Source organism: Rhea pennata, chromosome 3 (assembly GCF_028389875.1).
Source record: "Rhea pennata isolate bPtePen1 chromosome 3, bPtePen1.pri, whole genome shotgun sequence".
Classification (NCBI taxonomy): domain Eukaryota; kingdom Metazoa; phylum Chordata; class Aves; order Rheiformes; family Rheidae; genus Rhea; species Rhea pennata.
Genome location: NC_084665.1, coordinates 48,378,602 through 48,400,250, shown reverse-complemented (window position 1 = coordinate 48,400,250; position 21,649 = coordinate 48,378,602). Strand labels below are relative to the sequence as shown.

The following is a 21,649-nucleotide window of genomic DNA, read 5'->3' as shown; positions in this document are numbered from 1 at the left end:
CTCTTCCCATCCTTCCACCTGCCTCATAGTGATATTACTGATGCGCAGCTTCAGCCACTGCATATATGTTCATAAAAATAAACATACACAAACTGGTACACCAGATGGGGGAAATCTACAACTTTAGAAAATTGTTTATAAATGTCCATGCCAGGAAGTTTATTGCCCTACTAGTATCTTAAAGCTGTTTAGTAAAAACTTGAATACATGCATGGAAACAACAACCTTTGGAAGAAATAACCAACTCCATTGTGAAAAAAAATAATAATCATGTGAAATATAATTAGGATTATAATAAAATCTGAAAACACTCACTTGAGCCAAACTCATTATATTACAAGTACTGCACTAAAGAGTCATATTGCCCCTTTTGCAACTAATCCCAAGTATAAGCTGCTCTGAACAGGGTGAATGACATTCTTAAAATACACTGTTTTAAAGAGCTGAGTTCATACACTTAACTCTGAGAGGTTCAACCTTCCTGTTATCTCAAAAGACAGCAACAAAAACTCACTCTAAACTTCAACCTTAATCTTGCCTTCTGGGGCCCTTTCCTCTTTCACAGCCTTAATCCTCCCCCTCTCTCCAGAGTGCCTGGCACTTCAGCAGCTTTCTGCAGAGGAGACCAAATACTCTGTCACACAGACTGCCGCAGCAACGTGCTTCAAGAACAAACGTTGCAATTACGGAGGAAAAGCTTGAATCTGTAGGCAGCAGAATTCAGGATTTGCCCTGAGGAGAAGCTAAAGTGTCAGACTCAGAAATTCTGCCTTCTCTGCACCTACGCTACAACCTGCTGTTTCAACCAAAATTTCACAAGCAACCTGAAATTCTTCTACAAGCTTCACCTGAAGCATAACAAGCACGATTCTGTGGGAAGTTTGCCAGTTGGGGATATGCTCACTGAAGCATTTGACAAAACCACGTTGGAACAGAAGTCAGAGTGAGATTTTAATGCAGTCTTTCTTGATTAGAAACAACCAGCCCAGTTTGTCATTAAAAGAAAACTGCAAATACCTCAGCTCCTATACAGAATGAAATTTTAAAGGAACTAAAATAGCAACACCTAAAATTTATAGACAAATGTCAAAAGGATACAAAAAGATCACTTAGGAATTCAAAAACTAAGAGGTAAGATTTTATTCTGGTTTTATAGGGGTAGTGACATCAGGTAAACTGCAATGGCTTAAAGTGAATGTCAAAAATACCAACCAAATCACGCAAAGTAAACCACATGGAGCTGAGTAAGAAAAAGAATAAGAAAAATTATCCCCAGGCACAAAGTAGCTATTTATTTGCTTTTAGACAATGTAAAAATAAATAGTGTCTTCATCCTAAATTATTTTTATCTCTTCCCAGAAATTGTCTAGTAAGACTGTATACTACACTGTGCATATAAAGTGTATGTTCTTTATATATAGTTACATTTTATTTAAATTCATGCCCATTATAACAGCTCATTGTCAGAGTTTACTGTATCAGGCAGATGATTGTTGCCCATTTTGTAGCCTCAAACTCGCATGTCATTGTTTTGATACCATTTGCCAACAATAAATTGACTAAAAACACACTGTGGAGTCTGTCCCATTTTGTAAAATCCAGCTGATGTGCTATTAGTTAAGCTTTGTAAAACATTCCTCCTTCAAAATACAAGACAAAGCCAATGGCCCACAATTTTTTTAATGCAAGTTTTTCCTCATATTTTTGCCACCAGGTATGTGGTGCACTCACAGTTTCCACTTACGCTAGAAGCAGAGGCATGTCCCATCCCTGCAGAAGCCACGTCCACTCTAGCTCAAAACAAAGGAGCAACTTTTGCACAACAATAAAATTTAAAAACAGTAAAATACTGGGTATTAACTTGAATACAGGAATCCACAGAGTGGTCCTTATCTAACTTAATCTATAAACTCACTCTTGAAAGACTAACATTTCTTTTAATAATACATAAAAGTAAAAATCTTGGAGGTGTTTAAACTTAGGGCATTCACCACCATGGTATTTATCAATGGCACTGGAATTAAAGTTTCAAAGTTTTCCAACCCATGATTAATGACAACACAAATTGAATCCAACACCAGAAAAGAACTTGAAGAAAAAAAATATAATTCAACTTCTCATAAAGAAAAGAGAAAAGCTAAAAACCATGAGAGAAACATGAAATTTGGAAGTAGTGCCAGAGGGACATATCCATCATCTAAAAAAATTCAGGAAGTTCAGAACATTTGAAGCAGAATTACTCTTTTAAGCAACAACACTTGCCAGCACTTTTACAAAGCGTAATGCAATTGAAATGATTTACACGATCCTGAAAAGGCAAAGTAAGAAGATCCATTTAAAAGAAGCTGAGACCCCCACAGACACACATTTGGATGAGAAATTCTCTCTTACCAGGATGGAACAAGTAGGTACAGAGCAACCCAGGAATCCTCATTTGAGTAACTCAGAAAACAAAATCAATTAAGACAAGGCAGATGGGAAGGTTCTTGCATGAGTCTTTCAAGAAAACTTCCCATAGAAAAGTCCTCAAAATTCTATTTCATGTGTCCAAAAAGCAAGTAGCTGGTTCTTCAGAAACACCCTTGCAAGCACAGGGTAAGAGTTATCATCAGTATTATCTTGTATCCAGAAAGCATACACAAGGGAAGATTCCTTTCCTCTCTGCTGTTCTCCAAGTAGTATCAAACAGTGAAGTTTTAACACACACAAATCCCCGAGGCTGGCAGAGGCAGGATCCTTGATCTGTACCCATGATCCATGAAATGCAGAAGAACAGATGGAGAGAAAACCAGTCACATCTTCCTTACTTTCAAGCTGCAAGTGATGATGTCAGCCTCAATTTAATACACAGCCAAAAGTTTAAGTCAAGGATCCAAATTCTGTAAACTGCCAGGGTGGCTCAGAAAGATCAGACTGTGTAGACTATATTGTAATATTAGGCGGTAATACACCATACACAAAAATAGCCTACAGACCTGTTTTGCTGCGTGTGGTCATAGGCCTAGCCTAGTGCAGGACAGCTAAGTGACCTTGGTTCAGCTTTACTGAAAAAAATTACTGTTGAGCTGTGATGGAGTGCACCCCCCCTTCACCCCCCCCCCCCCCAAAAAAAAAGGCAGAAGCTATGCAAAAGCACAACTGTTAAGCCAGTAATAGCCTGGCCACCAGAGACTCCTCAAGTGCCTCCACTGGGGGTGATGGGCATGGTAAAGATTAGTCCACGAGCATATTAGTCCCAGCAACTCACTATTGCAGGTTATTGCAAGCTGTGTATATTCCTCCTTCCACATCACTGCACATGATAAAGGATTCCCAGTTAAAAGTGATTCATGGACTCAAGGGTTACCCAGTTGCAGAGACATGCACACACAGGCTTCCTGCATGCTCATTTCTCTCTCCTTCATGCCCCTGGCAGTCACGTTATGCCCTTCAGGCACTTGTTCTTTTACATCTCCTCTCTCTTCTTACTCTGCATCCACAAACTGTCACTACCTTTGGAAGGGACATGATGAAGATATGGTAACAGCACAGATCTGTGATCTTGACAGCTACATGAAGCCATTACCCCCTTTTTATCAACCAAGACAGGAAGGAAAATCAGAGAGGCAGCAGGAAGAGAAATAGTCATGCCGTCTAGGTTTAGGCATGAAAAACGTACACATAGAAGTTCTGACGTTTAGGCATGAAAATTGCACGCGTAGAAGTTCAGAGGTTTGTCACCAAGCTTCCCAGACGGTCTGTGCAAAGAGAGTGAAGGGCCAGTGCTCCGAACTGGCCACTGTGGCACCTGCCCCAGTGCTCAGATTACACGAGGTGCTAGACCTTTTCTTACATCTCAAGACATCAGGACAGTCTTTTCATGGATAGGATTAGAGAGCTTCAGGGCAGGCTAGACATTCACAAATCCATGGGCCCAGATGGGATGCACCCACGGGTACCGAGGGAGCTAGCAGACGTTGTTGCTAGGCCCCTCTCCATCATCTTTGAAAGATCTTGCAGAACTGGAGAGGTGCCTGAAGACTGGAAGAAACCCAATGTCACTCCAGTCTTCAAAAGGGCAAGGAGGAGGACCCAGGCAACTATAGACCAGGCAGCCTCACCTCCATCCCTGGAAAGGTGATGGAACAGCTCGTTCTGGATGTCATCTCCAGACATATGGAGGAATGACTGGCTGGGTAGAGGAGGGGAAAGCAGTCAACACTGTGCACCTTGACTTTAGCAAGGCTTTTGACGCTGTCTCCCATAACATCCTCCTGGATAAGCTCAGGAAGTGTGGGTTAGACGAGTGGACAGTGAGGTGGATTGAGAACTGGCTGAATGGCAAAGCTCAGAGGGTCATCAGTGGCATGGAGTCTAGCTGGAGGCCTGTGGCTAGTGGCGTCCCCCAGGGCTCAGTACTGGGTCCCATCCTGCTCAACTTCTTCATCAGTGACCTGGATGAGGGGACAGAGTGCCTCCTCAGCAAAATTGCTGATGATACCAAGCTGGGAGGAGCGGCTGATACACCTGAGGGCTCTGCTGCCATTCAGAGAGACCTGGACAGGCTGGAGAGCTGGGCAGAGAGGAACCTCATGAGGTTCAACAAGGGCAAGTGCAGAGGGTCCTGCACCTAGGGAGGAATAACCCTAGGCAGCAGTACAAGCTGGGTCGGGGCTGACCTTCTGGAGAGCAGCTCTGCAGAGAAGGACCTGGGAGTGCTGGTGGATGACAAGTTGACCAGGAGCCAGCAATGTGCCCTTGTGGCCAGGAAGACCAATGGTCTCCTGGGGTGCACTGGGAAGAGTGTTGCCAGCAGGTCGAGGGAGGTGATCCTGCCCCTCTACTCAGCCCTGGGGAGGCCTCATCTCGAGTCCTATGTCCAGTTCTGGGCTCCCCAGTACAAGAGAGACATGGAGCTACTGGAGAGAGTCCAGCGTAGGGCTACGAGGATGATCAGAGGGCTGGAGCACCTGCCCTATGAGGAACGTTTGCGAGAGCTGGGCCTCTTCAGCCTGGGGAAGAGAAGACTGAGGGGGGATCTTATCAATGTGTACAAGTACCTGAAGGGAGGGTGTCAGGGGGATGGGGACAAACTCTTTTCAGTTGTCCCATGTATCAGGACAAGAGGCAATGGGCAGAAATTGAAGCACAGGAAGTTCCGCCTGACCGTGAGGGGGAATTTCTTCGCTGTGAGAGTGACAGAGCACTGGACCAGGTTGCCCAGAGAGGTTGTGGAGTCTCCTTCTCTGGAGAAATTCAAGGCCTGCCTGGATGCAACCCTGTCTACCATGTTCTAGGTGACCCCGCTGAGGCGGGAGGCTGGACTAGACGATCTCCAGAGGTCCCTTCCAACCTGACTGATTCTGTGATTCTATGGAGGAAGAGAGCCTTGAAGTCTTTCACAGCTATCTCCACCTAACGTTTCTTCTCAGAGTACAAATCCCTGGAAAAGGAACTGCCAAAGAAATGTTTTCACGCTCTCTCCCTCTAGGGATAGCCAGTCAGGTTAGTGGGGAGAAAAACAGTTAGCTTACTACACGACTGACTGACTTATATAACAGAAGCAGTGATTCTCTGCTGTCTAGTCACATATCGTGATGGAACTTCAGCTGAAACAAAATTATCCTGGAAGCTCAGTGAAAGCCAATGACATCCAGTTACTGGCAGTCCCATTTGGAAATGGCATGAAAAGACAAAGAGCATAGGTGTTGGAGGTCTGAGTGATTGCTTAGGACTTGGTTTTGAGGGGGAGCGAGGTGTCATAGGCATCAATTATTAAATGAATTTATAGGTTTGACAAAAATTGCATCACTTGCAACCACACAAAGCGGCAAATTTCACTTCGCAGAGCATAAACTGTTGCAGGAATGCATCCAGTATGCTGCATAGTATGCTGGAGCAGAAAATCATGATATAGGCACAAAGATTAATTCATCTCAATACGCCTCTCAGGCATTAGATGCAGACTGCTGCTGGAAGCAAGATCGGGAGGTGCAGAACCAGTCATGTGATATGACAAGACACAGGTTTGTGTCCAATTCACCAAAAAAACTAAGCCAAACAAATGAAAAAAAAGCTGTAGGTAGCATGTCAGGAGCAGATATCAACACCTTGTTGAGAACCTTATGACTATAGCTGATTTGTATAAAATACCAGAACATAGCACAGTTGTGAAAACAAGACACCGACACCAGCAGAGCACGTGGACGCATGGAAGATGCATGGCATCAGCTCGTACTGGCATCTTCCAGCACAACTGCTCTGTCCCCTCTTGAGCATACTCCTCCCCAACTGGACTACACGGCACCAAAGCTGGAAGGCTGGGTTTATGTTACTGCTGCTGTTCCGAGCAACCTGAAGGTGCCTTAAATAAACATCAGAGACCAGGCAAAGAGGCAACAGTTTCAACACGAAGCTCTGTGAAAAGATGGTGTTTAAAATTTTTGCTATACTATTTATAAAATACACTTCTATGTGGCCATAAGAAAAAAAAACACTCTCTTTGTTGTAGTGCTGGAGATCACCCTTATCCTAATATTCTCAAACACTTCTCAATTGCAGATACTCTATATAATTTTAAAAAATAGATATATTCCTACCTAAAGAATGATGACACAAGATCTCTTACTATTGTAGGCAGTTTTAAGATGGGAAAAAAATTTAAACTATTTATGAATCAGCTCATCCTAACTTCTGTGTTTGAATCTAATTTACATTAGCAAACCTAAAGTTTTAAGAACCACATAAGAAAAGTTAATGACATGCAACTATGTAATAAATTCTGTCTTCTGTCCAAGTCTGCTTAGCTATCTGCTAGCCACTGTCTTGTTATCTGATCCCAGGCTATTAGTCATTCCCAAGAGGAAAAAAAAATAGCTATAACTACCTTTATTCAAATATAGGAAACAGACCAAACAATGACTAAAAACATGTTTTAGTTTAAATCCTTCCATTCGCAAATTATTTTCTCATTAAGCAAAAATGAGAAATGTACCATTTCTCACAGAAATATGATTTGGTTTCTTGCAAAATTACCAACAGTAGGCAAATAAATTTTGACAGTTAAATTCACACTTGTACATATATTATAGGCCTGGTAGTATAGAGAAAAGATTTTTGATTTTGAAATTATTCTCAAGAATTTGAATTTCCTAACAGGTGGAAGACTATTTGATCTGTAACCTTATTCTTCCTCCAAATCCAGTGCTAAATACTATGATGTGCTAACAGAAAGAATACCCATATTTTCATGTTCTTCCCATAACTGCCGGCAGAAGTTTTATAGACTTGTTAAGAATTACTGTAAGACGCAATTTTTATAGTAAACATATACAGAGGTTTCTAAGCACTGACCTTAAGTTTTTGGGGGAGTTTTTTTTTTTTTTTGGAGGGGGGAGAGTTAATGATAAAAAGGAAATTCTACTAGATGTTGAAAGATTTTTGTAAATTCAAAAGATTTTGTAAACAAAATTAAGTCTTCATAAATGTGCAAGTCACTATTAACATCTCACACACTCAAGAGTACTCTTGTTAGAATTATCTAGAGCTACTGACTTAAAAATTGTGAACAATGTTTTAAAATTCTTCTAATTGCTTGGAGAAAATGCTGGAGTAGCATCTAAAGAGTATTAACTAAGCTAAAGTTATCAATTGCAACAGGTAAATGCCAGTCTAAGGCAAGGGAGCAGCTGATACTGAGGATCTGAATTATAATTGTTGGTTGAAGTGTCTCTTGAAGAACTAAGAGTATGCTTCTCCTCCGCTCTGAAATCTCACTATATATAATCAGTTTGCTGTATTTTATTCCATGACCTTTGATAATCTGAAGATTCCCAAACCCTTTTTCCTTCTCTCACTTAAATCTTATGCTCCTTCCTAGGGAAAAAAAACAACAGAGAGGAGAAACTTTCATATATATGAAATCATCTCTTATGCCTTTACAGCATTTTTTTTTTTTTTTAATCACAGAGCCTTAAAATACAAGGTATATTGTTACTGTTTTACTCTAGATTGCTATTTCTTGCATTCTCTTATAAAGTCCACTTCTTGTCCAGGTTAAAATGAACCCAGTTGTAACTAGTAGGACTACTAACATTGTTAAGTTTAGACTGCATTTATTTTGAGATTTTTCTCTCAAAAGGAAATTAGATATCTTCTTGCATTTCCTGGTGCAATTAGACTAATACTGTAAATGAATGTGTCTGGAATAGAAAGCACAGATCAGGTAGAACATTAATGCTGTCTGAAGCCATCCAGGTGCCTATTAAAGGCTAAGGCATATCATGTTTTCCAAATTATCCTCACACGTAAGTAATATGTTAGTTTCCAGAGCTTAAGAACAGTGTTCTTAAGTTTATCTAACTGAACATTTGAGATACATAAACCCAGATGAGTGAGACTCCATTCTATTGCCTTTTTTGCTTGGACACTATTCCAGTATCACGTAACTCTTTAACCGCTTTCTCAAGGGAAACGTGAGGTTACACAAAAACAATGTCACATATGTTTAGCGCAGTTGTTCTAGGTATCCTCTAATAGTATTTTTTAAAGAAATTATTGGAATGAATGATTCAACTGCTACAGTAAAAAGCAGAAATAACAAAATTTATTCCTGCCTCATGCTTCCTCCCCACTAAAACTTCTACTTAAGTTCACTAACTTATTCTTCCTCTACACTTATATATACATACAACATTAATATTTACCTTTGAATTTCATACCATTCCAAGGCTGTCCTTAAATAATTAGATATTGTCAGATTGAAGATTTCTTCTTATGATCTAACAGCCAGGATTTTAATTAACCAAACAGGAGTGATACCTTCTGTTAGATGCCTGCCAGTTCAGTGGGTACATACACGCAGTATCTTGCTTAAATCTTGGCTACTCTTTTAAAGGCTGAAACATATTTCGTAACTATGCCTTATTTAAGAGATGTCATTCATTTATTTCTAACACATTAACACACCAGACACTGAATACCTCAGGCTTCTCTATACTCTTCATTGCTCACTTTGTTTTTCCCCTTTTTAAATAACAAACTTGTTTTTTCCTCCTTCTTCCTCTTTCTGCATTTCTTTCTGACTTGTTTCCTTGCTATCTGCAAATCATTCTGCGTCTTGGTCTTTCTGGTTTTATCACCTCTTGCTCTAAGCCTAAACTATCTCCATTTTTTTTGTAGAATTTCTTTTTGACTTCCAGGACTTCAAAGTGCTGATTTCTGTGATTACTGTATTTCCCTTGCATCAAGACAGCTTACTACTCTGCATTCAGCATAAACAAATCCCAGCACTGCTTTACTCTTTATGTTAATCAAAAGCATCCATTTTTTATAACAGGGTAAAGAAAATTACAGTATCCACAATCACCAACCTATTTTTCATTCTTGATTTTCAATTGGTTCTCTCTAGCCATAAAAAAATCAGATCTAAAACACCTGCTCCTCTGTATATTTTTTATATCTTCCCCACAAATGAAAAGTTATTTCCAGTATCTTTCATGAACATATTTAACAACCTCCCATTCCCCCTTCCCATACTGTGACTAGCTGTCTCCTAGAAACATTTATTAGTATCAAGTCTTTGCTTTTGATGCTACTATTGACCCAAAATGCCTCAAACACCATTTCTGATACAGGAGTAACAAAAGACTTCCCAGGTAATTTTTCTTCACACAAAGACAATAAATTGCCCTCCTTCTCATCAGTGTCTGAGCTTCAGGGGAAAAAAAATGCATTTTTAATACGCAATGCCTCTTCCCCTGCTTACCCATCATGAACACACTGTAATTTTTTAGTAGTCAACGTTATATATCTCAGCTTCTTTCAGACTCCTGCAATACTCTATTCAGTTTTGTTTGCATACTAGAAGCGTATGTTTTTCTGCTTTATTTCCCATAACACTCTTTAAGCATACACATTTCAGGCATGTAGCACCCTGCTTCCTCACTCTCCTCTGCTTCGATCTCACAGTCATTTCTACTTTCCCAACTCCAGATTTCAGTTTTTAACTTGCATTTCTTCCCACTATTTCCTCTTTCCCTCAAAAAAAGAAGCTTAATTACAGCTTCCTTCAAGTTGTAGTTGAAAGTCTATACATTTCACAACAGGAGAGAAACCAAATAACTGTGGTATTAATATCTGTAAAAATGTATTTCCTAGCATAGTAAGTGGAAGCTAGCCAGACTTGGAGACTTCACTAAGTCTTCAAAACCACATATAAACTCATAAAGCTTTGCACAGTTTTAAACAGATCCTTACTGATGACAATAGATATGATTTAAGATAGAGATTACATTGAACTTTTCTTATCATAGATGTGTCTTTGCAGTTTTACAGTCCAATATAGCTCAGACAAACTACTCTTTGCACGGGAGACCAGAGAGATACTTTCTTTATTAGCAGGCTCAGGAATGAAAACCCATTTCCAAATGTTCTTGAGAAGTCCTCCACCTGTAACCTCACTTTAAGTAAATAATTCAAAGGCAGAAAAGCACTTAGATGCCTATTTTCCTGAAGAAAGCAGTTATAAAAGTGAGGTATTCTGTGAATACCATCAGTGCTTTCTATCTTCCGTTATACTAAGTTCATAATTAGGCTTAGCACTTATTCAGATTTACCTTTACTCACACTAACAATCAAGGAAGAATATGATTAATATGTTAAAGTACATATTAAAGTAACAGTGTTAAGAGCTTTTAACTTACTGCACCATATGTTACTTGAACACATATACAAACAATATGAACTCACCAAGTAAGAAACTGTAAATTTTATGTGCGCAAAATTCCCAGAAAAATAATATAGAATTTTGCCTTAGTAACAATATAAGATTGTACCACTCAGTTACTGAAATTCTTGAAGCGAGAGAGTTTTTCAGAGTAAGAATAAAAACAGAAGTAGCACTTCTTATCAACACTAAGAAATAGTAGTATTACTTCTTAGAAGGTATGGAGAGGCAATCATCCTCGGAGGACTGTGAAAACAGTTTATAGAAACACTGGCATTAAATTGTCTCTTGAATCCACTCCTGAAATGTAAATCACCTCTTTTAAGAGCTAACAACTATAAAGTATTGTTATGAATGTTTTTGAAATGGTCTTCACAGTTCTCATTTGCTCTCCCAAAGCGTTGGAATGAGGTATATCACTTCTGGCCAACTTATCACTATATCACTATATCACTGCTGGCAGCATGAAGCAGGTGCACATCCATTTTGTGAACTATTCTGCCCTACAGAAAGTCCTTTGACCTTGGAAAACTTTGACCTTGGTTTCTAAAAGCCAGAAAATTACCCATATTCAAACAGCCCAAGGAACAGGGAGGTGATTACTCAGCTTACCTTGCACCTGGACACAGAAAAATAAAATCATCAATAGAAGATCTAGTAAAACCCTCTAGGATTTTGCTCAAGTTTGATATTATGCATTTCTGTCAAACAAACCACATAATGTTGCACAAGGTTTCATTTTAAAATAATTTGGTGTGTACAGGTACTAGATTCTTATACCTGAGACAATAAAAGGCCAAAAAATAGCTATATCACATCCATTTGGCACATATTAAAAAATTTCTGGACTTTCTTCCTTATATTAGTGTAAAGCAGGAAAATTCTTTGTAGTCAAATCTACATTCCATCCTACTCAGCTTTCTTTCCGAAGCAGGTGTCTACCAGAGAGATGTCTACTTACACATCTGCAAACAGTTCGCTAAATTAGAAGAACCACCTCTTCAAACTTGAGACAAAAGCTGTGCTTTGCCTTTTTTCCTTAGTAAACAGTGTAGTAATCCCAAATAAGTGGCATGTAAAGCTGCTATGAATCAGATTCTGTAATCACATTTCAGTGTTTTACTGGTTGTAAATAACACGCACAAGTACTCCAAGGACCAATTTGCTTCTGCTGCCAACATTAGTTGTTTAACGATCTGAACAGCAGAAGCTGCCAATTACTGTATTCCATTTTAAAGCGTCATTTAAAACCCATACATGTAATTATTATACCTTTGTTGTTAATTTATTATGGCTCCTGTTAGCTGGAGAGCTCTAGGCGTTTGACTCGTAAAGGCTATGCAAGCTATTGATAGCTATTTATCAATTTTGCCTGTCAAAAGATATCATGCTCTCCGTATGACTAATACCTATCAACCAGCACTCTCTCGGACAATAGTTTCCCAGCATGGAGAACGGCCTGAAGTACATTGCACAGGGCACGACACAGCCCAGGCTAATCGGTTGTGCTGGACTCGCAATGGCTTCAAGGGACCCAGACAAGTGCAGACAGAGCCATGACCATTTTCCCAAGAAGGCTCAGCTACAAAAAGTTCAACAAACTGCCCTAAAACAACACTCATCAATTGTTAGCCCTTCTCATCATTTAAAACGTACCTGATACGGCCAGCATTTTGGCTTCAAGTAGAGCTGGTAGTTGAGTCTCGATATCACTCACTTTCCTCCTCAAAGTACTGCAGAGTTTCTGACTCGTGCAAACCTAGATTGAGGGAGACAGCCATGATATATAATTCACTCATGTAAAAATATAAGGCAATTTAAATGAGGCTTCAAATGTTCTTGGTTTATGAACATGACATATCCTACAGCAAGGTAACAAAGCTTAATAAAAAGTGATAGCTTTGCTGAAATATCCAACATGAATCAGAATTTCCGTGGCTTTTGCCATACATTCCATTATAAAAACAGAAAACATTATTAGTACTAGCTACCTACATAAGAAAAGATGCATTTCACTAACAGATATTGAGGCTGAATTTAGAGGAAAGGGTAGCTTATGAACTCTACAATTTCAATGATGCCTGAAATCAGTGGAATTTAAGGAAACTAAGGTTTGGTGTTTAAGATTTCATAACACAAATGCACTGTGATTTTTTTTATTATTATTTACCAAAGGTATCATATCACATGTTTTAACTGGAAAAAGGAAAAGCAACTGACATTCTCTGGACAGACAGCAAATACTGCTATACCAACTCAATATTGCATGTCGTTTCACAGTTAGGCGATAAAGCTGGATCAGGTTCAGGTCTCTCAGACTTCCGATTAAAAAAGAGAGACACAATCAGAAACAAATCAGAACTGGTATTAGCAAGGAGGAAGAGACAGAAGAAAAGAGATGAAAAGAAAGGAGCTTCACCTGTTCCTGTACTTTATATTTAAGCACACACAACCTCCTCAGAAAATCCTTACACACAGTATGCAATTCATACAACCACGTATTTGAAAAATGTCATTCTTCCCCCATATCACAGCACTTGGAAAGGAAAGCAAAACAAACAAACAGAAAAATCCCTCATTTAGCTAAGGCCTATCCCTAGGTGGTAGTAAATACCCTTGTTCTGAAGGTAAACATCAGGCAATTGCTTAAAATTGTAGCTGACACTTGAGAAGACATTGCAGTCATTGGAACCAAGGGTAAAGCAACAGTCAAGAGAGGCACAGGCCAGCTGTGAAGAGATGAGATTTGAAATGAAATCTTCAGAGGAAAGTTTCCTTGCTCTTTTCATATTTTTCCTCAAAAGCAAGTGGTGCCTTAATATACTATACATATTAACAAAAGCACCACTATCACTTTGCTTTTAAAAGCAAAAGCTCTAACGCTCTAATGGATTACCTGTTTGTATAATTAAAGCATAATAATTCAGATATGACATTAATTGTAAATCTTATTAAACGGTTAATACCCTCTTGCTTTAGCAGAGCGCATCTGTTAACAATAAAAATATGTCTCATCACTTCTGCACCTAACACAATTTTTAACTTCACAGATTTTTCACTTTTAGTTCCTCCTTCTTTCTACCTTATCTAGTAATTTACCTGGAATGATTAAAAACAAATAAGAAATAGAAGAAACCTACCCCTTTCACAGGCGAACAAATGTGCCCAAAGGACCCAAGGGCCATTTCTCTCTCTTATTTCCAAAATAAATCTTAATGTTTCCGATGACTTCTTTCCAAATAATATCCTCTCCTTAGGGGTAACTGAACGGCTCAGCAAAGTGCAATTAGATGAGGAGTATTTCAGCTCTAGGAAAACTGCATGAATATATTCTATGCTCATAGTAACTTAAAGTCATTTCCACTAGACAGCTGTTCAGCAGTTACGCGAAACAAGCTGGGAGGGTTCATCAGTTACCAGTGAACAGTGTCCACCTTGCAAGCACCGCCGCAGCAACGAAGCTTGCTGGCACTGTTTGTTAACGGGCTAAGGAGAGGGACCAGGGGCTGAAAGGAAGTTCCTCCAACTCACAGAGATGGTCCCTCTGCAACGTGAGATACGTACGTTACACAGTGTCTGCTGGTATTTGTGTCATATGTATTCTGGGGATAAATGAACAGCATTAATCTTTAGAGCTATCATATGGCATAGTTCAACAAAATTAAATGAAAGACTGGGAGAGGCAAAATAATTCAACTTCCTCTAAGCTAATACCATTGCCTCTAAATTACATCAGTTCTCCTCTACAAGCTCCACTTTTTTTTTTTTCTTTTTTGTTTTTCTAATTACTTTATCTTCAGAATAGCTACTATTATTCTTTACAGCAGCTTATTCAGCCACTGAGGAAAGTTTAATTCTCAGCTAACAAAGATGATGAACAAAGCCCCAGGTAAACATGCTACTTACATGTATCTATCTTGACTAAAAACATTAATGCCTGTGGTCCCAGCAACGTTCTTTTCTTCTTCTTGCCCTTGTTTCCTTTGTTCTGCCCTTGCATCTATTTTAAAAATCCTCTTCAATGTTTTTCTCATGCATTTTCAAAAAAAATAGTCATCCCTTTTTTAGGAATTAATCCTACAAATCTGTGTTTGGATACGTAATCATTACTCCAAAATGCAGTCCCACTGAAACCATTAGGAACTTGGTAAACAAAGTTATGGGTAGCCTTCACATTTCTTCATAACAGTACCTCAGAAAAGAAACGGAAAATCTCTCTGCTTTGCTTGATGCAAAGTGAGTCCACTAGGATCTCCTATACAGTGCAGTAATCTTGTCATTAGTAAAAGCACATATTAATTTCCAAACGAGGAAGATGGGTTAGGGAGATTGTTCTCTTCATTAACACGCTAATCTTAGCTTTTGCATCCTCAGCTAAAAACAATATAGGTGAGGCAGAAAAGGGAGGAACAGCCATGTAAATATTAGTGGCACAGGAGAGAGGAAAAGGCCTTTGAAAATGCAGTGTTTTCCCCATACAATCAAAACTTTAAAAAGACTAGCTCTATTCAGTTTCAGAAGAAAATAAGATGAGATTATTTGAATAAATAAAATAATAAATGATTTGTGTCTGTTTATGTGCTTCTTATTTATCTAATAAGTAACAAGCTATTACATAGGAATGGAATTAATGTTTTATCTATTTAATATTTAAAGAAATGAACAGGCTGTGGAATGCTACCATGAAGACTTCTCAAGTGTTACCCAAAGTTTAAGCTCTTATTTAAAAAGTCTCTAGACCTGTAAATCAGGCCTTCAAAACATAACACACACATTTTTGGTAGGGAAGACAAAGTTTGTAGATTATGTTTGCAATTCAAGCAATGAATCACTTTAAAGTACAAAATTACCCATTAATTTTAGTGGATTATATGTAGGTTAATTACAATCTTTTACTGGATACTTTATTCATAGTCTTTAAAAAAACAGGTGGGAGAGCGGAAGTATCATATTTTGATGAACTACACTAATAGTCCCAAGACATTTGCAAACACAAAGGATAGAGAAGGATGAGCCAAAATGAAAGCGAGAGAGGAAGAGGAAAGGGTATTCGGATACAGTCATTAAACAGTCTTTTTATAAAGTGTTGGTCAAGAAGAGTGCAAAAGATAGAATATAAAGGATAAATTTTTCACCAATTTTGTAGAGTGCTATTAGAGAAAAAAAATGAAAAACTAGCAAACTTATTTCACAGTATAAAATGGTTCGTGATCAAAACCAGAAATATTTCTCCTTCTGTGTCCCATATAGAGCTCTAAGAATTAGATACAATAAATGAAAATTTCTTCTAAAGCAATTGTGGAGCAAAGATGCTCTACTTGCAGTTCACTGAGCTATTTTGATATAAAAAGAAAACTTTAGTCATCTCTTTCTTGGAAAGAGGCCATGAGAACAAGAAAATGAAAGGAAAATTATTAATGTTTATGATCAGAAACCAAGGCATGCCAAACACCTCATATCACTTTTCTTTGCATTTTTAAAGCAGTATGAGAATTGGATTACTAGCTTATTATTTAAAGGGAGGGGAAAACAATTCTCTTCAAGGGGAAAGAGGAACTCTATGTTTTTCCTTCATATCAACGAAATCAGACATGTAGGAAAGTAAGAGGCTCTGTACGAAGAGTGAAAAGTAATAAATTATGCCCACAGCTCTTTTTCACTTCATGAAGCTAAGATTCATTGAATCCATTTCTAAATCAAGGCCAGTAAGACGACTGAATACTGGTCAGTCAAGCCAAGAAGCAGAGTCCTCCACCTGCTTCCTCAAGCATAACCTCTACAGTTTGTCCAAATTTAAGTTTCTTTTAAGCGTATACTTACATGTAAAAGCTGTTCAGAAGAAATAGCCTCAAATCAACTTTCCAAAATATGGACAATTTATTAAAAAGATATTATCTGCTTCACTAAAGGTTCTGAAGAACTGAGAACTGACACGTACTTACTTTGGCAGTAGTTTCTTTAATGGACATGCTGAATGATTGCTCTCTTTCCTGAAGGCTAGAAGGGATTAAAATAAAATAAAATAATGTTGACCTTCTCTGCTCAGCATGGTCTGCTACACAATACACACTTTTTTTTCATATGGAAGCACATAGGCTCTTAAGATGACTCATGCTAGCACAAAGAGCCAATATCAAGATAAAACCCTTTTATATGGTTTTAGGGTTTATAGTTTGTTTTGTTAGTGACTAACCAACATTTTCCACCCACTTCTACACACTTACTTCTATTTGTTTGCAAAATGCATTGTGGACTAGTTTTACACTTTTTAATTAATGAGATATAAAAAAGCATGTTTCATTTACCATTAAAAACAGAATTATGATTATTTGTACAACTGTAGTATCTAGAAGTTCAAAACAGTGTTTAGGACTGCTTTTTGCTAGGCCTTCACCAAACACTAAACAAAAAAAGAAATCTTCTGTCCCAGAATATGCAGTTAACTATCTTCTTATAACCAGGTTTCCAGCTTTGTCAGGAAATATTCTATCATTTGTCTTCACAGTAATGAAATATCACTACTCATTTTGTTTTGTGTAATAAAACCATACAGAACATCTGTACCACACTGATTGAACAGTGGGCTGAAATTTTGAGGTATAATCCATGTCAGTGTGAACAAATTCAAGGTTTTATTTCCATATGCAAAAACAGGTAAATTTAGTAATTTGATATTATTGAACATAACATAATCCTGTGAGTTTATTTACAAGCACCAAAGGCAAAAGCTACATTTTAACATAAAGAACAAAAATTCAAGCCAACTAGTCAAACATTAAGAGTCAGCATGGAAATTATCTCTGCAACTTTCATTTAATACTTTCCTCCCTCCTGCTTTGTAGATACTTATTTTCAATGTTCAATTATATTATCACATGCTATTTTCTTTTCTGTAAAACACTTCGTCCAGTGTACGTGACAGCACTCCCCACCAGCAGCATTTCAATACCTCCCTTTAGCCTCATTGTAAAGATTGTACTTATTTTACAATCTGCATGTGATGTTCTTCCTGAATAAGAACTATTCATTTATTTCTAAGCTTTTCTTTAGTGTTCAGTACTGAAGTATCCAAACATTTCAGGAATATCAGTGAATGCATTACAAAGGTATTCTTGAAAGATAAGGCAGCACTGTATTCATTTAATAGGTGAAAGAAACACAAACGCACTGTTATTCAGAATGCACATGAACACTGAGAGCTAGTTTTGACATGCATGTGTAGTCCCTGCTGCCTACCTTGAAGCATTTTAGTTTTTTTTTTTTTTTTTTTTTTTTTTTTTTTTTGAGAATTTGCTGCTTTGTATTTTCCGAGCATAGCACTTTCTGAACTCCATTTCCAGACTCAGCATTTCTGCAGGTCTGAACCCCAAAGTACCTGAAGCTGGACTCCCAGGAAACGAGGCGTCCACAGTTACTGACCACCTGTAGAAAGTCTGACTTGAACATTTTGTCCAGCTTCACGCAGGAAGCGAGAGAGACTCGGAAGCAGAGTTCAGCTGTCCAGTGCATCACTTAATTGTGCTAATGATGAAGCTATTTGTACTTCTCTCCCCAGTGCCCTGCTTCCCGGAGCACCCACCTCTTCAAGCTACAGAACGACTTAAGGTCGATGGCCCGTCAACCCTGGCGCGCTGGCTCCCCTCCAGCTCTGGGTGAGGCAGAAGAAAGAGCATTTGACTACTTCTCCCTCAGAAGAAAGAGCATTTGACTACGTAAAACAACAAACAGAAAAACAGCCAGCTAACCCTCACACGGAAGTAGTTTAACATTTCCCACATAAATGTTCTGAAACTTTTCCTTTACCAATCTCTGCTATAGCAACACATCGGCAAAAAAAACCCGGAAATACTGCATGCAAAATTGTGCCATTTTCAGTTTCCTGCCTGTCTCTGAGCAGGCCAGAGGGAACGAACTATGTAGTCGTAGTCGTTTCTCCTCTCACACTCTGTGGAGCTCCCAAAGACTTTAAGTATCTGCTATGATCCTCATTGGAGCTGGGGAGGTTATGCAAAAAACCAGCTATGCTTTGTGTACAGATGTCGCCCCGGGGAGCAGGGAGGCTGCAGTGTAATCGAACGAGCAACGGGCGACTGGCCCAATTGCTTGGTAACTGGCTAAGACAATCCCGCTCGAAGGATCCAAAACAGAATAAAACGTAAAGTGCAGTTATAGCCAGAAGAATAACAGCACAAAGATGGCACCTCTTTCTTTAAGAGATCACTTTTGTGTGCATTTCCTTCCATCTGTTTACTTTACCAACAAAAAGCCCCCACAGATTCACGCTATGTTTTACTCCTCTGCAGAGGAAACGAGATCAAATTTTATTTTATTTTTTTTTAAATCATACATCCAAAAGAGCAAAAACAAAACTACGACCCAATTTCAAAATCCTTATTGCTAACAATGATGCACGAACCCATGCGGACTTTCAGGTCCAGCGTTCATTGCGAAGAGAGTGTGGAGGGGAAAAAAAAAAACAAGCCTCTTTTTATTCAGATTTCTTGTTATAAATATCTACATAAAAAAAACCCACAAATATGGACTCGCACACTGCTATTATGCTGAGGGGAAAACTGTAATTTTAAGGGATAATTTTACATTAATCTGGAGAATATCAGTAAAGACCATCAGCATCAGTTAATCATAGCATTGATTCACGCTAGCTATAGCCACATTAACTACACTGACTTGAATCTAAAGAATCCTTTTATAACAGTTAACAACATTCATGTAGACTCTTACAACTGTATTTATATCATTTATGCTACAAATTTCACAGTGGTACCTTGTTTTGCATTTTATTTAATTTTTAGAGTGATATTGTAGGAATTTCTTACCCTTTTAGAGATTAACCCACACGCTTCATGTGCAACCATATGAATCAGTCAGCATCACCAATTCCAAATAGTCTTTTAACTCAGTTCATTCCCACATTTTCTTCTGCCACAAAACACCAGCCCAGAGAAGCCCCTCACAAACCTTCTAGTTATCTGACAAGCTAATGCTCCAGCTGACCCACAGCAGCAATCGGTCAGTCAACACCGGTTCATTCGACTGACAAAAGGTTTTAATAGCCATGATCTGTTACAAGTGACTTGAACCCAAAATAGCATTTTCTTTTACCAGCACCCTGGAGTATCATATTTCCATTTCAAGAGGGATGGCCTGTCTGTTTAGAAGCTGCTTTATTTCTGACTACCAGGGAAAACTTCTTTAAAAAGAGCTCCTTGGAATAACATTGAACTTTTGCCAGGGAAAATAGCCATAGTTTTGACTCATTGCTATTCCTCTCTGGCAGAACAGCTAATCAGGGATTTGACTGCTTGTCCTCACAGTCTCTGCAATCTATTATAAGGACTATTTAGAAGTTACTTCTCAAATTCAGTATAAGCTAGCTCCATCACAGAGAATGCAAAGTTCTTGACCTCGTTTATGGAAGGACTAGAAGACAGGAATTCAATTAGCACAAATTTAACTGACTAAAAACAGGAAAAGAAAAGTTTTTAACACTTGCAGAACCGACAGCAATCCATATATCATATGCAATTTCCTCATTCATGCAGATAGCCATGTAGGCCTACCTTTTAAATTGCTTGCAATGGATTTACACACATTAGGATCTATAATAAGGAGAGAAGAAAAGCAAAGTAATGCAGACTTGCAAAATATTTCTTGGGGCCTCATTGTATACCCACCAGAGCAGACGAGGAAGGTAGGAGCTAAGGAATTACTCTTTCTAGAGGATAAATAAATTGGCAAAACATGCACTTCAACCAGAGAATTGCAGGAGGATGTGGGAAGGCTGCATATTTAGGATCTGAGGCTGACACAGCATGTAATAACAGATTAAGGGAAAACTTTAAAGATCCAAATATTTCAAGCAAGCCAGTGCCTTGTAAGCATCTCCTTTTGAAAAGCTTAAAGAAAAAACAGGTATTGAGTATGCTGCATTGTTAAAACACAGTTGGAAACTGCTGAGACAATGATGTTCATAACCAGGAATAATCTGTGTGCAAAATAAAGACACAAACAATGCAGTGCAGCAGGGGACAGAGAAGGAAGACCGGGAATTGAGAGGTCTGGTTCACACACTCCTCACTCTATCACAGGCTTCCTGCATGACCCCGGAGGCCAGTAAACATCTTAATACAACAGCTAGTGCTTTAAAAGCCTTTTAAAGAATATTCAGAGAAGCTATGATACACATAAAGGAATGGCAGACGTTATGGAAGCAGTTTTGTTCAGAGGAACGCTGAGTAGCACAATACTGGGAAGAATGGCTTTCTACTAAAGGAAGGAACGTTTCTGAATTTCTTTCCTTCTGTTTTGCCATACTTCCCTTCGCTTCTTAGGCTATTGTGTATTTATGTTTTGCTTCCTAAGAAAAAAATGGGAAGAATGAAAATGGGCAAAAAGCAAGTCATGCTTATTTCTACATTCAAGAGATATATTTATATATACTATTTAAACAGAAACAGTTCCTGTATCAATGACAAAAAAATGTGTGCGGAATACTGTATATGATTTAAAAATTCTGAAAAAGCACCAATGTAGAAGAATATATTTTATATATATATATATATTTTATACATATATATATAAATTTTATATATATTTTATATATATACATACACACACATATATATATATGCTGACAGAAGGTGACCTTTAACAGCAAATATTCTTCCTTACATTACTGCCACCTATAAGATTATTCTAGGTCCCACTGTTTCATTCCCTATCACCACAGCACAGTGCAGTGCTTAAGCAAAAAACACTTTCATTTCTTAAAATGCACGCATAAGCCAGAACAGTTTTAAATTGCTCATATTTAAATCTCAAATTCAAGGGTTGCTGTCTAGAAACCTAGGCTAAGATTTTGCAAGTTTAAAATGTATGAGAAAACAGGATGGGCTGAGCCTCAATTCATATGAATATTTCCCT

The 21,649-nt window shown here is 38.3% G+C and overlaps 1 protein-coding gene across 1 annotated transcript in view; it reads right to left on the bottom strand.

The window, feature by feature from the left end:
- DISC1 (DISC1 scaffold protein) overlaps positions 1 to 21,649 on the bottom strand; it is a 201,882-nt gene that overhangs the window by 106,212 nt on the left and 74,021 nt on the right. The window contains exons 7-8 of the mRNA XM_062573048.1: positions 16,648 to 16,702; positions 12,362 to 12,464 (exon numbers count right to left, since the gene is read on the bottom strand). Of these exons, the coding sequence (XP_062429032.1) occupies positions 12,362 to 12,464; positions 16,648 to 16,702 (158 nt within the window). The remainder of the gene's footprint in view (positions 1 to 12,361; positions 12,465 to 16,647; positions 16,703 to 21,649) is intronic.